Genomic DNA, 18,258 nt, shown 5'->3' with positions numbered 1-18,258 from the left:
ACAAAGTCTCATATTCCACTAACTTGTGACAAAAAATAAAAAGTTCTATGAACTCACTATGCCCATCACGAAATACCTTGGGGTCTCTTCTTTCCAAAATGGGGTCACTTGTGGGGTAGTTATACTGCCCTGGCATTCTAGGGGCCCAAATGTGTGGTAAGGAGTTTGAAATCAAATTCTGTAAAAAATGACCAGTGAAATCCGAAAGGTGCTCTTTGGAATATGGGCCCCTTTGCCCACCTAGGCTGCAAAAAAGTGTCACACATCTGGTATCTCTGTATTCAGGAGAAGTTGAGGAATGTGTTTTGGGGTGTCTTTTTACATATACCCATGCTGGGTGAGAGAAATATCTTGGCAAAAGACAACTTTTCCCATTTTTTTATACAAAGTTGGCATTTGACCAAGATATTTCTCTCACCCAGCATGGGTATATGTAAAAAGACACCCCAAAACACATTCCCCAACTTCTCCTGAATACGGAGATACCACATGTGTGACACTTTTTTGAAGCCTAGGTGGGCAAAGGTGCCCAAATTCCTTTTAGGAGGGCATTTTTAGACATTTGGATACCAGACTTCTTCTCACGCTTTGGGGCCCCTAAAATGCCAGGGCAGTATAAATACCCCACATGTGACCCCATTTTGGAAAGAAGACACCCCAAGGTATTCAATGAGGGGCATGGCGAGTTCATAGAAAAAAAAAAAATTTGGCACAAGTTAGCGGAAATAGATTTTTTTGATTTTGTTCTCACAAAGTCTCCCTTTCCGCTAACTTGGGACAAAAATTTCAATCTTTCATGGACTCAATATGCCCCTCAGCGAATACCTTGGGGTGTCTTCTTTCCAAAATGGTGTTATTTGTGGGGTGTTTGTACTGCCCTGGCATTTGAGGGTCTCCGCAATCATTACATGTATGCCCAGCATTAGGAGTTTCTGCTATTCTCCTTATATTGAGCATACAGGTAATGAGTTTTTTTTTCCGTTCAGCCTCTGGGCTGAAAGAAAAAAATGAACGGCACAGATTTTTTCATTCGCATCGATCAATGTGGATGAAAAAATCTCTGCCAAAAAAAGAAAAAGGAGGGGAAAGGCGTCTGCCAGGACATAGGAGCTCCGCCCAACATCCATACCCACTTAGCTCGTATGCCCTGGCAAACCAGATTTCTCCATTCACATCAATCGATGTGGATGAATAAATCATTGCCGGGATTTTTTTTTTTATATATACAAAGTGTTTGCCAAAGTATATGAACACCGCCACCTCCTCAGCTCATATGCCTCGGCAAACGTATCTTTTACTGCAGAGGAGAAATCTCGTCTTGCAGCGCCGCATACACCGACTTGCGTGTAATCTGACAGCAGCGCAATGCTTCTGTCCGAATGCACATCAGTGCTGCAGCTAGTCGATCGGTTGGTCCACCTGGAAGGTAAAAAAAACAAAACAAAAAAGAAAAAAACAGGCCGCAACGCAATAACTTTATTAACTTTAGAACAGAACATATTAACTTTTTTTTTACTTTTTAAACTTTTTTACTTACCGGTAATTTTTTTTTTGTTTAGTTTTTTTTACCTTTATAGAACAAACCTCTCCTTCCCCATGGGACAATGTGCAAAGCGCAAATCGCCCAAAGATGTGGCAAAGTACGTTATGCACTTTATCCCAGGTGAAAGGAGAGGTTTGCAGCAGCTGTGAGTAAAAGGGCCCTAATAGCCCTGTGTGCCTGTCCTGTGAGATGCAATCCCTATGCTAAGTGTACCTGTGTGTGGTACTTCCGGAAACACTCACCAAAGCATAGGGCAGGGTGGTCAGGACAGTCAGGACAGAAATAGCGGGTGTCACGCCTTATTCCACTCCTGCTACAGACACGACATCTTTTTCGGGGTGACGGTTGGGTTGAGGTACCAGGAACGACACTGGGAAATGTCGCTCGTGTAGACGGCTAACTACACTGGTGGATGGGGCCACGGAACCTCCTGGGTAAAGGAGGTTCTCGATGATCTCTTCCTGGAATTTGAGGAATGATCCTGTTCTCCCAGCCTTACTGTAGAGAACAAAACTATTATACAGCGCCAATTGAATTAAATATACAGACACCTTATACCAGCGTCTGGTTCTGCGGGAAACTAAATACGGAGACAACATCTGGTCATTGAAGTCCACCCCTCCCATGAGCAAATTATAGTCGTGGACTGAGAGGGGCTTTTCAATGACACGGGTTGCTCGCTCAATTTGGATTGTCGTATCTGCGTGAATGGAGGAGAGCATGTAAACATCACGCTTGTCTCTCCATTTCACCGCGAGCAGTTCTTCGTTACACAAGGCAGCCCTCTCCCCCCTTGCAAGACGGGTGGTTACAAGCCGTTGGGGGAAGCCCACGCGACTAGTTCGCGCGGTGCCACAGGCGCAAATCCGTTCTAGAAACAAATGCCTAAAGAGGGCCACACTTGTGTAAAAATTGTCCACATAAAGATGGTACCCCTTGCCGAATAAGGGTGACACCAAGTCCCAGACTGTCTTCCCACTGCTCCCCAGGTAGTCAGGGCAACCGACTGGCTCCAGGGTCTGATCTTTTCCCTCATAGATCCGAAATTTGTGGGTATAGCCTGTGGCCCTTTCACAGAGCTTATACAATTTGACCCCATACCAGGCACGCTTGCTTGGGATGTATTGTTGAAGCTAAGGCGCCCGGTAAAATGTATTAGGGACTCGTCTACGCAGATGTTTTGCTCGGGGGTATACAAATCTGCAAATTTCTGGTTGAAATGGTCTATGAGGGGCCGAATTTTGTGGAGCCGGTCAAAAGCTGGGTGGCCTCTGGGACGGGAGGTGGTGTTGTCGCTAAAATGCAGGAAACTGAGGATGGCCTCAAATCGTGCCCTGGACATAGCAGCAGAGAACATGGGCATGTGATGAATCGGGTTCGTGGACCAATATGACCGCAATTCATGCTTTTTTGTCAGGCCCATGTTGAGGAGAAGGCCCAAAAAAAATTTAAGTTCGGAATCTTGGACTGGTTTCCACCGGAAAGGCTGGGCATAAAAGCTTCCCGGGTTGGCGGATATAAATTGTGTGGCATACCGGTTTGTCTCTGCCACGACTAAGTCCAAGAGCTCCGCAGTCAAGAACAGCTCAAAAAATCCCAGGGCCGAACCGATTTGAGCCGTCTCAACCCGAACTCCAGACTGGGCGGTGAAAGGGGGAACTAATGGTGCAGCTGAAGTTGGTGACTGCCAATCAGGGTTTGCCAGCACCTCAGAGATTTTAGGGGCTCTACGGGCCTGTCTGTGCGGTGGCTGCGACGGGGTAACTACTGCACGTGCCACCGTACCAGCTTCAACTGCCCTTCTGGTGCTCGCCACGTCACCATGTTGTACGGCAGTGCTGGTACTAGGTCCAGGGAGGGCTGCGCTGCTGGTGTATGCCTCACCACGTGATCCGGCAGCGCCAGCCCCACTCTGCTGCTCTTGAAGCGGATCCTGCATAACCTGTGGTCTAGCGACACGGGGCCGGGTACGCCTGGTGCTGCCAGGGACCTCAACCTCCTCGTCCGAACTTTGGGTCAGAGAGCCACTGCTTTCTACAGGTTCATATTCTAACCCGCTAGATTCGTCAGATGAGGGTTCCTACTCCTCATCCGACTGGGTCAGAATCCTGTAGGCCTCTTCAGAAGAATACCCCCTGTTTGACATTTGGACTACTAAATTTAGGGGTATTCCCTGAGACTACCCAAGAAAAAAAGCAAGCCTGTCTTACAAAGGGGAGGCTAGCGAAGTACCGGAGGCCGCTGCGGTTGATAAAAAATATCAAAACTGATTTTTTTATCGCCGCAGTGCGTGTAAAATGAATGTGCAGTGATCAAAAAAATATATATTTTTTGTCACTGCGGTGGGGCGGGCGTGGGTGAACGCACGTGTGGGCGACCGATCAGGCCTGATCGGGCAAACACTGCGTTTTGGGTGGAGGGCGAGCTAAGGTGACACTAATACTATTATAGATCTGACCGTGATCAGTTCTGATCACTTACAGATACTATAAAAGTACAAATGCTGATTAGCGATACGCTAAACAGCGAATAAGTGACTGCGGTGCGGTGGGGTGGGCGCTAACTGATCGCTAACTACCTAACCAAGGGGCCTAAGCCCTAAACTATCCCTAAAACCTAACAGCCAATACTAGTGAAAAAAAAAAGTGACAGTTTACACTGATCACTTTTTTTCCTTTCACTAGTGATTGACAGGGGCGATCAAAGGGTTAATTGGGGTGCAGGGGGGTGATCTGGGGCTAAGGTGTAGTGTTTGGTGTACTCACAGTTCAGTCTGCTCCTCTGCTGGATCCAACTGACGAAAAGGACCAGCACAGGAGCAGAGAAGCCATATAACAGATCATATTTACTAATATAATGTGTTATATGGCTTGTGATTGGATTTTTTGAAAATCGCCAGCCTGCCAGCCAATGATCGTTGCTGGCAGGCTGGTGACGAACTTGTTCTTTTAATTTTGCCGGCCCGCGATGCGCATGCGCGGGCCGGCTTTGAGCGAAATCTTTCGTCTCGCGAGATGACGCGTATATGCGTGATTGTGCGCAGCGCTGCCACCTCCGGAACGCGAATCTGCGTTAGGCGGTCCGGAGGCGGTTAAAGGGGCTCCACTAAATGTAGGAGCTGTAGCAGGGGAGTGAAATTCTACCTCAGAATCCTCTGCCATAGACTGTTTAGATGGGGTATGAGCCATAATAGCCTATGTAGGATACAGTATAAATGAATAATTAATGGGCCTGGGTTTAGTGATAAATGTCACTATTATAAACTATAAAGTATGGGGTAGCTGAAAGAAAAGGCACACAAATAAACGGGTGAGTTACCCCACAAGACGCAGAGCAGTTCTATCTGAAGCGATGCAGGGAATAAATTCACCTCAGAAAAAAGAGGGGGCGTGGCTTAGTGGAAACGCGCGCTCAAAGGAAAGATAAGTGACAGGTGATAAAATGGCCGCCGAGAAGTGAACCAAACGGAAGACGGAAACCCTGTCAGGTACGGCGAAAGTGGAAGTGCGGTTGCGGGGTAATATCTGAGAGCCGATAGAAGAGTAGACAATAGGGAAGCAGTATGAAGAAAAACCTAATGGGCGCAATGTAGATAAAAAAAATTTAAACTACCTGGGCAAATAAACCAGAGAAAAACAATAAACTGACAGAAATTAAGTTAGTGAATAAAGAAGAGTGCGCCCTGTAATGGAAAGAAATATATATATATCTACTATGCATAACATTAGAAAAAATGACAGTGAAGTACTTAGCTGTGGCATCTGCCAAGAAAGAGGAGGGTTTCCTGTGACAGAGACTATATATAGGGGAGCATGTGGGAGGGGTTTGTTACCATGGAGATATGCTAATCTCTTAAGTTTTTTCTTTGCTGCTGTGGTTTTGTAGTAAAGGAAGATATAGCAATAGGAGCCTCCGTGGCTTGAAATAAAATTAAATATTCTTCTGAAATACTTTGTTCTTTACATAGTTGAATGTGCTGACAACAAAATCACACAAATAAAAAAATGGAAATCAAATTTTTCAACCCATGGAGGTCTGGATTTGGAGTCACACTCAAAATTAAAGTGGAAAAACCCACTACAGGCTGATCCAACTTTGATGTAATGTCCTTAAAACAAGTCAAAATGAGGCTCAGTAGTGTGTGTGGCCTCCACGTGCCTGTATGACCTCCCCACAACGCCTGTGCATGCTCCTGATGAGGTGGCGGACGGTCTCCTGAAGGATCTCCTCCCAGACCTGGACTAAAGCATCTGCCAACTCCTGGACAGTCTGTGGTGCAACGTGACGTTGGTGGATAGAGCGAGACATGATGTCCCAGATGTGCTCAATTGGATTCAGGTCTGGGGAACGGGCGGGCCAGTCCATAGCATCAATGCCTTCGTCTTGCAGGAACTGCTGATACACTCCAGCCACATGAGGTCTAGCATCGTCTTGCATTAGGAGGAACCCAGGGCCAACCGCACCAGCATATGGTCTCACAAGGGGTCTGAGGATCTCATCTCGGTACCTAATGGCAGTCTGGCTACCTCTGGCGAGCACATGGAGGGCTGTGCTGCCCTCCAAAGAAATACCACCCCACACCATTACGGACCCACTACAAAACCGGTCATGCTGGAGGATGTTGCAGGCAGCAGAACGTTCTCCACAGCGTCTCCAGACTCTGTCACGTCTGTCACATGTGCTCAGTGTGAACCTGCTTTCATCTGTGAAGAGCACAGGGCGCCAGTGGCGAATTTGCCAATCTTGGTGTTCTCTGGCAAATGCCAAACCTCCTGCACGGTGTTGGGCTGTAAGCACAACCCCCACCTGTGGACGTCTGGCCCTCATATCACCCTCATGGAGTCTGCTTCTGACCGTTTGAGCAGACACATGCACATTTGTGGCCTGCTGGAGGTCATTTTGCAGGGCTCTGGCAGTGCTCCTCCTGTTCCTCCTTGCACAAAGGCGGAGGTAGCGGTCCTGCTGCTGGGTTGTTGCCCCCCTACGGCCTCCTCCACGTATCCTGATGCACTGGCCTGTCTCCTGGTAGCGCCTCCATGCTCTGGACACTACGCTGACAGACACAGCAAACCTTCTTGCCACAGCTCGCATTGATGTGCCATCCTGGATAAGCTGCACTACCTGAGCCACTTGTGTGGGTTGTAGACTCCGTCTCATGCTACCACTAGAGTGAAAGCACTGCCAGCATTCAAAAGTGACCAAAACATCAGCCAGGAAGCATAGGAACTGAGAAGTGTCTGTGGTCACCACCTGCAGAACCACTCCTTTATTGGGGGTGTCTTGCTAATTGCCTATAATTTCCACCTGTTGTCTATCCCATTCGCACATCAGCATGTGAGATTGATTGTCACTCAGTGTTGCTTCCTAAGTGGACAGTTTGATTTCACAGAAGTGGGATTGACTTGGAGTTACATTGTGTTGTTTAAGTGTTCCCTTTATTTTTTTGAGCAGTGTATAAAAGAGTCAGGCCTCATGCACACGACCGTTGTTTGGGTCCGCATCCGAGCCGCCATTTTGATGGCTCGGATGCGGACCCATTCACTTCAATGGGGCCGCAAAAGATGCGGACAGCACTCTGTTCCGCGGCCCCGCTAAAAAAATATAACATGCCCTATTCTTGTCCGCGCTTTGCGGACAAGAATAGGCATTTATATTGCCGGCACCTGTTCCGTTCCGCAAATTGTGGAAGGCAAAACGGGCGGCTTCCGTTTTTTGCTGATCCGCGGTTTGCGGACCGCAAAAAACGGCAGGGTCGTGTGCATGAGGCCTCAGGCAGATTATGACATGAGGTAGATAAGAATTGTGAAGCAGCGGTGGTAAAAGGCAGCGCTGAGCCTCGATATGCCCCCAAACAAGCTCTTTTATACCCCAGAGTACAAAGGAATAATTAGTATATAATATACATAACGTGACCCCACAAATACTTTACTATTCATAACCATTGACGTACATAGGTTCAGGGCCGTCTTTACCAAGGGGCAAAAGGGGCAGCTGCCCTGGGCCCAGTTGCTCCTGGGGGGCCCAAGGCAGCTGCCTCTTGAGCCCTGCTAGCCACTGCCCCGTGTGTCAGGCTGTCAGCTCTACCAGGATTCCAGGCATCATGATCGTACTGTGTTAAAGTTGTGATTTAGGACCTTAATGACATCATCACCATGTGACCAGTAACCTAGCAATTACTGGTCACATGGCTATGAGGTCATCACAGGTCCTGTGGAGTGTTGCAGAAGTTAACTGGAGCTTTTTTGTGTGAAGATTACATCAGAAAAAGGTGACAGGGGCTGTTTAGTGGGGGCCCCTGTATACTGTGTGGGGGCTGTATACTGTGGGGGGCCTGTATACTGTGGGGGGGGCCTGTATACTGGGGGGGGGCCTGTATACTGGGGGGGGGCCTGTATACTGGGGGGGGGGCTGTATACTGTGTGGGGGCCTGTATACTGTGTGGGGGCCTGTATAGTGTGGGGGGGCCTGTATAGTGTGGGGGGGCTATACTGCTGTACTGTATACTGTGGGGGTCTGTATAATGTATACTGAGGGTGCGGTATAGTGTGGAGTGCTATACTGCTGTACTGTATAGTGTGGGGGGCTGTATCGTGTATTGTTTGGGGTGCTGTATACTGTGAGGTGTTGTATACTGTGGGGTGCTGTATACTGTGGGGTACTGTATAGTGGCGGGTGCTAAACTGCATACTGTGTGGTGCTGTATACTATAGGGTGCTATACTGCATACTGTGTGGTGCTGTATACTATAGGGTGCTATACTGCATACTGTGTGGTGCTGTATACTATAGGGTGCTATACTGCATACTGTGTGGTGCTGTATACTATAGGGTGCTATACTGCATACTGTGTGGTGCTGTATACTATAGGGTGCTATACTGCATACTGTGGGTTGCTGTATACTATAGGGTGCTATACTGCATACTGTGTGGTGCTTTATACTATAGGGTGCTATACTGCATACTGTGTGGTGCTGTATACTATAGGGTGCTATACTGCATACTGTGGGTTGCTGTATACTATAGGGTGCTATACTGCATACTGTGGGTTGCTCTATACTATAGGGTGCTATACTTCATACTGTGGGGTGCTGGGGTGCACTGTAACACTAGGGTGAGCCGAGCCCTGGTCTCCTTTCCTGCAGAGCGGGGCCCACTTCCAGCCTGAGCCCAGCTGCCCAGAGCACGGATCCTGAGCCGCTGGAGTCTTCAGAACTGGAAGTATTTACAGTCATTCCCTGTACTCTACCAGGTGTGTGGATTTTTTGTGTGTGTGTTGTGGTGGAGGGCGTGATTGGCTGCTAAGGTGTGGGAAGGCGGGATCCAGGGGCCCAAGTAAATTTTTGCCCAGGGTCCAATCAATATTAAAGACAGCCCTGGTAGCAGCTAACAAACGTGCGGGGAGGAGACTCGAGCATTGCGTTCTATTGGTTTTTGGCCGAATACAGCCATGTGCCTAGCATCGAGATGATCGAGCCGAACTGATGTTCGGCCGAGCATGATCGATCAACACTAATCAATATGCATAAGGAAGACCTTCGCCTCTTTATACTTCATGATGTAATGAATGTTTTCTAACGCATATGAAAATGAATATCTTATGCATCTTTAACTTTTCATCCATCGTCCTCTGATTCCATTATCCTTGAACGTGTGTGTTTGCCATAAACAAAAGAAGCTAAAAGTGTCCAATAATTAAGTATCTACAAGAAGCTCTGCAGGACACCAACCTGTCACTGAGACTCTGTGATCTCTAGGAGAAGCTCTGGTGGACACCAACCTGTCACTGAGACTCTGATCTCTAGGAGAAGCTCTGGTGGACACCAACCTGTCACTGAGACTCTGTGATCTCTAGAAGAAGCTCTGGAGGACACCAACCTGTCACCGAGACTCCATGATCTCATAACTAACTCGTCCTCTTTACAAAACATATGCTTTAATTGATCACCTAAGGACCTCTATTTTCTTAGCAACAATCCATCAGTATTCAAGACAACATGGTGGACCCACAGATAATATCCTACAATACACAGCCTGTTGTGTGCGATACTGCCTGTTGAGCTGTGTATCTAATCCCATCTTGTATGGTACTACCTGGTGTGTATCTAAGCTTATCATGTCAGATACAGTCTGCTGTGCCTCTGTATCTAAATCTATCATCTGCGATATGGTCTACTGTTCCTGTATCAAAGATTCTCATGTGTGGATGTCATCCATGTGCTTTCTGCATCCGTATGTCAGTTCTGTAGAACACGTCCTATTCTGGTCCTCAAAATGCAGACCTCAAACCCATAGAACTCAATGGGTCTGCAAAAAAATGCAGACTGCAGACATACTGCATGTTTATCTTGGCCTATCATGTGTGATATGACCATGATCAGCTCGGGGAACACGGTTCATGTGCAGGAGGCATCTCCCAGGCTGACCGCACTCTCCTAATGTATAATAGAGCCTGTGGGGGCCTGAGCTGCTCATCTACCTCAAACAAATTCTCTAGACATCATAGAACTGAGAGTTCATAAGGAATTATGAAATGATCGTACATCTCAGACATACACTGTCTACGTCTTTGAGACCCTGGGACCAAGACGGACGTTCTCCGGTCTTCGTTTGCTTATAGGATGCAGGGAAGAGAATATATGGAGAAATCCTAGTAGGAACCAAATAACAGCACCATGTTTGGTCTCCAAATGCACCAGCAGTCCAGGTGGATCCGTTGGTACCAGAACCATCTCCCTATGATCTTCCGGCAAGGAGCTAAGGGCCATAATGCATTTTTTTTTATTTCTAGCTGCCAGGCTAAAGGGAGGGTGAGTGGAATTCTCCCAGGGGGAAGGAGGGGCGTGACTGACTAAGGGTTAAAGTGACCGTGCAGGGCACTGGCCGTCTCATGGCAGGTGACGCCGTGTAATGTGTTTGGAGGGACCTGGAAATCTTGCGCTGTTCTTTATCTTGATCCACAAATCCCACACGTCCGCGTCTCAATTTAACGTTACATGCTACCTGGGTTGGCTTCTGGCCAGATATAATCCCATTAATGGATCGGGCTAATATCTAACGAGGAACTGGTGGCAGTCTAGCGGGCTGGCAGGGCTCTGTTTCACTGGGGCAGTCTCAGACGGTCAGGGTTGTGAGCGAGTGTTGTGCCACACCGTGGGTCACTCACTCACCGTGCCTCCCTGTGCCTGTGTGGACAGTGTAGAACTGTGCCAAGCTGACCTTATGCACTTCCATGGAGGGCGTAACATTACGTCTTGGTAACCAGTGCCGAAACTGTACCATATGATCCAGATGTAGAGTGAGGTCAGGCGGGGCTGCGAGGTGTGGTTCGTCACAGCCCCCGTATGTCTCAACATACAACAGTTAAAATACAACATACACTCACCTAAAGAATTATTAGTGCCCCCATACTAATACGGTGTTGGACCCCCTTTTGCCTTCAGAACTGCCTTAATTCTACGTGGCACTGATCCCACAAGGTGCTGATAGCATTCTTTAGAAATGTTGGCCCATATTGATAGGATAGCATCTTGCAGTTGATGGAGATTTGAGGGATGCACATCCAGGGCACGAAGCTCCCGTTCCACCACATCCCAAAGATGCTCTATTGGGTTGAGATCTGGAGACTGTGGGGCCATTTTAGTCCAGTGAACTCATTGTCATGTTCAAGAAACCAATGTGAAATGATTGGAGCTTTGTGACCTGGTGCATTATCCTGCTGGAAGTAGCCATCAGAGGATGGATACATGTTCTCATTCTGTTTACCCCAAATTCGGACTCTACCATTTGAATGTCTCAACAGAAATCGAGACTCATCAGACCAGGCAACATTTTTCCAGTCTTCAACAGTCCAATTTTGGTGAGCTCGTGCAAATTGTAGCCTCTTTTTCCTATTTGTAGTGGAGATGAGTGGTACCCGGTGGGGTCTTCTGCTGTTGTAGCCCATCCGCCTCAAGGTTGTGCGTGTTGTGGCTTCACAAATGCTTTTCTGCAGACCTCGGTTGTAACGAGTGGTTATTTCAGCCAACGTCGCTCTTCTATCAGCTTGAATCAGTCGGCCCATTCTCCTCTGACCTCTAGCATCCACAAGGCATTTTCGCCCACAGGACGGCCGCATACTGGATGTTTTTCCCTTTTCACACCATTCTTTGTAAACCCTAGAAATGGTTGTGCGTGAAAATCCCAGTAACTGAGCAGATTGTGAAATACTCAGACCGGCCCGTCTGGCACCAACAACCATGCCGCGCTCAAAATGGCTTAAATCACCTTTCTTTCCCATTCTGACATTCAGTTTGGAGTTCAGGAGATTGTCTTGACCAGGAGCCCCCCCTAAATGCATTGAAGCAACTGCCATGTGATTGGTTGACTAGATAATTGCATTAATGAGAAATAGAACAGGTGTTCCTAATAATTCTTTAGGTGAGTGTATATATCATGTAACACAATAGAAACATAAAACAGACAAAGGGCCCATTTTGACATCACACTTTTCACACTTCTAAAAAAGGACAATTCATTTGTTACATCAATCTATGCAGATGTTCTGTCGGGGTCTCCCTCATTATTCCTACAAATTAAACAGTCATCACCTAATTAAACATTTGGAAGGAAGTAAAAGTAAATTAGCACGAAGCCTCTAGGCATTCCTGGCATCCACTATGTATAGCTGAGAAATAAAACCCATAAAACCATTGTTTTCAAAAATAAAAAAAATATTCACCCAATATTAACTTTAACAACGAGCTAAATTCCCAACTACACAAAGGTACCATACACCACATTCTATGCGTTCTTCATTCACAGCCCACAATAAAGAAATGGTAAAACCTCACAGTATCTTCATCTCCTAGGAAAGAGAACAAACTTCGTAATTAGTATTATTAAAATCCAGAAACATCACATTATACTGGATTATCTTATTTCTTGACTTTTATTCATCACATACTTCGATCCATATACTTTCATCCATCTCCCGTTAGAGAACAAAACCCTGAAGATTGGATCTCTGCCCTCGTTACACTTTCCATCTGTGGATAATTCTACAACCAGCTCCACAGCTCCACACCTCGACCTTCTCATTCCCTAGTTCCTTTTTTCCTTTTCCCTTTCTCTTGCAGCGGTCACGTCCCATCCTACAACACAGTTCACTAAGCTTGGATGGGATCATCCCCACTTACAATTTTTAGGTCCAGATATACCAGTGGTCTAAATTTAAGAGATGATTAGTCCGGACAAAAGACAGGTCATCCAGATGTGCACAGAAATAATCACACAGCAATTCCAGTACACCTTGTCCCCGGAACGAGTCACAAGGACAACGTATTGTTGGGAAGATCACTAAGCAATCCCAATTATACATGTCTGCAATGCTCCAAATCTTAAAATGTGTCTGGGAGTAAAACAATCAGGAGATATGACTTCCTCCACCTTTTCCCGCTCCAAACAGCAGAAGACTCTTTATTAGCAAAGCCCTGGGTGTCACCCATACAACCTAAAAATACAAATGAGCCAATAGGACTGTGACATGTGGTTTAGCAAAAAGTGACATATATACCCTCTTAGTGAGATATATATATATCCTCATAGTGACATATATATCCTCATAGTAATGTATATATCCTCATAGTATACATCTGGACACAATTAGAATACTACATACAGGAAAACCAAAACAGAAGAATGCCTTGTCCAGATACATGACGTCCCCTCTGTAGCCATCTAGCTTTTATACCAAGTATTGCAGGTATATCCAAGATTTAATTATGTTTAAAATAATCCTACTATATTAGTGACATCATGACAGGTCCTTCTGCACTGCTGAGCTCTGCCTCTCTGATCACATGACTGTGAGGTCATCACAGGTCCTTATCCACCACTGTGGTCACATAACTGTGATGACAGGTCCTTCAGCTCCTGCAGTGCGTCCTGGTCGGCAGTCAGTGCTGTTGTTGCAGTGGCTGTGGATTAGCGAAGCAGGATGCCTTTTTACAGATAGGGGCCCTGGGCAAGTTTAGTAGCGGCAATTATTATTGAAGGTAAAAAAATGTTACTGGCACCAGCCTGATGCAAATACCAGGCAGGCCGGTGGTTTACTGGCCAGGTTGCTTTCCTCCCTGCAGGGGGCGCTAGGGTCACATAGAGGGGCACTCACATCTGCCAGCACCCAGTTTGGTACAGCTGATACATTGTAACAAACAGGACCAGTCCAGGATCTGTGCTGCTGCAGAAGGTTATTTAGACTGGATACAATTGTAGACTAACTGAACAAAAGACGGTTTGCTTGTAATGTATCTAAAAATATAAACACAATTCGCTGCCTGTATAGAGACTAAAGATAAAAATAATTACCCTTTATTCTTAATTATTTGTATAAAATCTTTTGCTGGGCAGCTGCCCTTGTATCACAGGCTCTAACCCCCCCACTACGAAGTCCCTTTAGATATTATTGTGTAAGCGACCATTTTCATACACACACCTTCAAATAATCGCATCAGATGGACACTGTGGTGGCCTGGCTTCTCTCAGGCAGTCATCACATACATAGAACATATCTATATGTGGTGCCCCATTTTATATGGATTCCGGGGGCATGATTTTTAATTATTTATAGGAATTTATCATCCCATGCATTCTGGTGAATGTACTGTCTATAACATCAGAATACACAATCAGCCCCGGGTATCTATACCTCTACATTTACAGCAAAACACCAAAATAGTTTGTTGCATCAATTCATAGCCCCTTTTACGAACATAAAGGGGCTCCATGGGGGGGGGGGGGGGGGTAGAGCCTCTGCTACAAGGGCAGCTGCCCATCAAAAGATTTTAAACAAATAATTAAGAATAAAGGGTTATTATTTTTAGTATCTATACAGGCAGTGAATTTTGGATACGATTGTAGCAAACACTCAGCTGTGACAAGGATTAAGCCATGATAGGATTTGGCCGCTGACAGCAAGCAGAGATCTTGAAAACGGTGAATGACAGTCCATTAGAAAGGTGCAGACCTTCCTGTATAATGGACTGGATGCTGGCCTGTTCATGTCCTGCTCCGCATAGAGACACAACTGATCATGTTATTATCCCACAGATTTTCATTCTGCTCAAATGAAACCATCCCAAACGGCCAAGAACAAAGTCTGGACCCCTGTGAACCAATGCGGACCCCCATATATCCAACCAGTCCATGAGGGAGAATCAGCAGCAACAACTGCAGCCCCCATCAGCATCTGGGGTGTCCACCCTGAGCATCAGGAGACGCCCGGAACTCATGTCAGCTGATCAATAAAGTTCTGGATTTTTTTCTGTTATTCAGTATATTGTAAGTTGTATGTTTAAGTCCTGATAAGTCCGTGTAATGATAAATCTAACACCCATACCCCATTGTGCTGATAAGGCCACATTCCTGAGTGATCTCAGAGACATGCCTGCTGCACATTGGAGGAGCGGCGAGCAGGTTTAAACTCTGTGACCCAGATATATTCGGAGGACTCCAGCTTGAACTTTATCCTAAATAGGATGTTAGTATTGATTTGCCCTATCTCTTGTACACCCTGGGGTGTCAGTCATGTGTTATAACGTGGTAGACAGCCATGTGTTATAGCATGATTGACGGAATCTACACTCCATTTAGGTTAGGGATCTATTTACTCTTTATTAGTCAGTATGTGATTTGTTTGTGTTATCGTATATTTAATCACACTTAGTAAATATATTTATTCACTTAGCCTGCGTGAGCTTATTCATTCTCAAATCTTTTGAATTCATGTTACGTTACATTCAGAAACAAACTTTTTTAAATGAAGAGGGGAAAAAAGTTTAAAAAAAACTAATAAAAATGATCCAAAAAATACTAAACAAAAAAATCCTCATTGTGCCCCCTCACAGTAGTAATGCCCACATTGTGCCCCCTCACAGTAGGCATACCCACATTGTCCCCCCACATGGTCCCTCACAGTAGTCATTTCTAGATTGTGCCCACTCACAGTAGTAATGCCCACATTTTGCCCCCTCACAGTAAATGTGCCCACATTGTACCCCTTACTGTAGTAATGCCCACATTGTGCCACTCACAGTAGTTATGCACACAATGTGCCCTCACACAGTAAATGTGCTCACATTGTGCCCCCTCACAGTAAATGTGCTCACATTGTACTCCTTACAGTAATAATTCCCAAATTGTTCCCCCTCACAGTTGTAATGCCCGCATTGGGCCCCATCACAGTAGTTATGCCCACATTGTACCCCTTCACAGTAGTAATGCCCACATTGTGCCTTATTACAGTAGCAATGCCCACATTGTGCCCTGTGATGGGGGCCTCATGTCCAGCTTATTGCTCATCCTAATGTGCTTGTGACAATGTGTGACCTTCATTCTCCTCTTATCAGCCATGGACCTACAGACCCATCTATTAGAGTCATGTATTTTACAGACATTCAGGAAAGAAAGGGTCTGTAAACCATTTCTGTGTTGCTGGGGGCTTCACTGAATAAACATTTTGTAGACTGTTCGGAGACAAATCACCTTGGAATGTGGTGGTGGAGACAGAACACCATGAGCTTTATCACCTTCTGATCATGGACTATTCAGGAGGTGCTGGATGGTTGGGGGTTGGGAGTGTTCCCTTCCCTACCTACCAATGGGTTCGGGGGAGTGATGAGAAGACAAAGTAAAGAAGTTGGGTGTGGTAGTTGTCAGTTGCTGTTTTGTAATGGAAGGGTCAGGATCTGAGTTGAGGCCAGATCCTGGGACCACGTGTGAGGGTTGCCTAATCAGGGAGATGTGTTGAGGCCATTTTGTTGGATTGGATTACAAATAAGAGTTGAGCTCCATCTGGATCGTCTGGCTGCTGTATGAAGGAACCTTGAAACACCGTTGTGACGGCCTCTGGTCTTGATACAAGGATAGATATGGCCTCCAGTCCAGATACAAGATGAGATACGGCCTCTAGCCTGGATACAAGATGAGACATGGGCTGTAGCCTAGATACATGATTAGATACAGACTGTAGCCTGGATACAAGATGAGATATGGTTAGACATGGAGGCTGTATGGTTCCATATGGTATCCCGTGGCACATATGCCGACAGATGTTGGGCCTGTAGATCCGCTTATAGGTTGCCGGTGTCTCACCTGGTCTCATAAATGCTGGATTGCAGATAAGTCTGGCAACTGGGTGCCACAAGCCCTTGAGGAGCCAGGGCAAAAGATGGGAGTGGTAGTGGCTCTGACTGCAAAAGTCAATCACAATAGCAATCCTCACACCGATGTTCTCTCAAGTAGGGCAGTGATAAGTGGGCGCACCCTTTCTTCCCTTTGGGCACATGCTAATGTTGGGGCTCCTGCCTGATGGTGGTTGAGGTGCCCTTGGTCTTGTGGTTTTTGGTGTGGGAGCAAGGCATTAGATGTTGGTGCTGTGGCCAGCAAATGGTGTTGGAGTCAGTAACCAATCCAGATTTAAAATAATAAACTTCCGTCTCAGAATGAGAGTTGTAGTACTTTCAACAGAATGACGTACAGTGCAGATCTCCCCAGATGGTCTTGTATGAGCATAGACCAGGTGAAGGTTCAATGTACTCCTTCACCCTTCCTCTGCAGACTCTCAGGCTTGCAGTAAAACTTTGGGAATGTCTGTAATCTGCAGTGTACAGTTTTAAGATATGACTGGCCAGGCCGTGTCCCAGTGTGGATGGTGTCTGAGCAGTATTCCCCTCACAGCAGTAATGCCTAAGGCTTTTGATAGCAGATAGTACCATACTGACTCCATTTGCTCAGCCGTTACATATCGTGGAACTTCCCCTGTCTCTGGAGAACTGTAGAAATGAGGATGTCTTTCTCTCAATAAATGATCTCCAAAGAAGCACAAGGCACAGCCATACCTTTCACTGCAAACACTTGTCTGCTGAAAAACAGAACCCCTGCCATGAGAAGAACACATGTGGGGGCAGGATGTCCTGCAAATATCTCTGAGCGGTTATTTTCCACTTGTCACTACTAGGGGTGACCGACTGTCTTATGTGATGCATCCCCGATCACTACAACAGCAGTTTTCAGCCCTGTCATGAGAGGAACACATGGGACGGCAGGATGTCCTACACTTATCATTGAGCTGTTGGTGTCCTCATATCATACTTCAGTTGAGAATTACAGGTACAGTGAGATTGTCAGCCATAGATTCTACAGAAAGAGACTTGAGAAAGATAGGAAAGAGTATGTTAATGTCCATCCTTCCTCAAACCCACACAAAACCATCTGGGGAGGTTTGCAATAAATACGACGGACTTGAAGGCCTCAACGCTAGGGGTTCCTTTAAGATGTTATAAGCGTTTAAAAGTTTGTCATGACGCCAGTTGCATTTCAGCAACGAGGGACAGGGTTCCCCTAAGTAGATGGTGATAACCAGGTATAGGAATGCCAGAGTGGTAGCCTATAATGTCCCTTTAGGTGTTGTGGCTGTGCACTTGTCACGGTGCTCCTACCTGGATATCGTGGAACCCCAGGCGTGGTCGCCGTCGCAGAGCAAGGGATAGTTGTACAGTCCTGATCAAAAGTTTAAGACCACTTGAAAAATGGCGAAAAATCCTATTTAGCATGGCTGGATCTTCACAAGGTTCCAAGTAGAGCTTCAACATGCAACAAGAAGAAATGGGAGTAAGACAGGACATTCAATTTAATGAAAACAACGAATAAACTGAAACAGGCTGTTTTTCAGCTGATCAA

General features: G+C 46.2%; 1 protein-coding gene across 1 annotated transcript in view; it reads left to right on the top strand.

The window, feature by feature from the left end:
- Positions 1-15,107, top strand: part of LOC121005220 (pancreatic lipase-related protein 2-like) — a 109,209-nt gene extending 94,102 nt beyond the window's left edge. Inside the window, exon 12 of the mRNA XM_040437823.1 lies at positions 14,629-15,107. Coding sequence (XP_040293757.1) covers positions 14,629-14,728 — 100 coding nt within the window. The 3' untranslated portion in view covers positions 14,729-15,107. The remainder of the gene's footprint in view (positions 1-14,628) is intronic.
- The last annotated feature ends 3,151 nt before the right edge of the window (positions 15,108-18,258 follow it).

This window comes from Bufo bufo, chromosome 6, assembly GCF_905171765.1.
Source record: "Bufo bufo chromosome 6, aBufBuf1.1, whole genome shotgun sequence".
Taxonomy (NCBI): Eukaryota; Metazoa; Chordata; class Amphibia; order Anura; family Bufonidae; genus Bufo; species Bufo bufo.
This window is presented reverse-complemented; position numbering and strand designations above follow the sequence as displayed.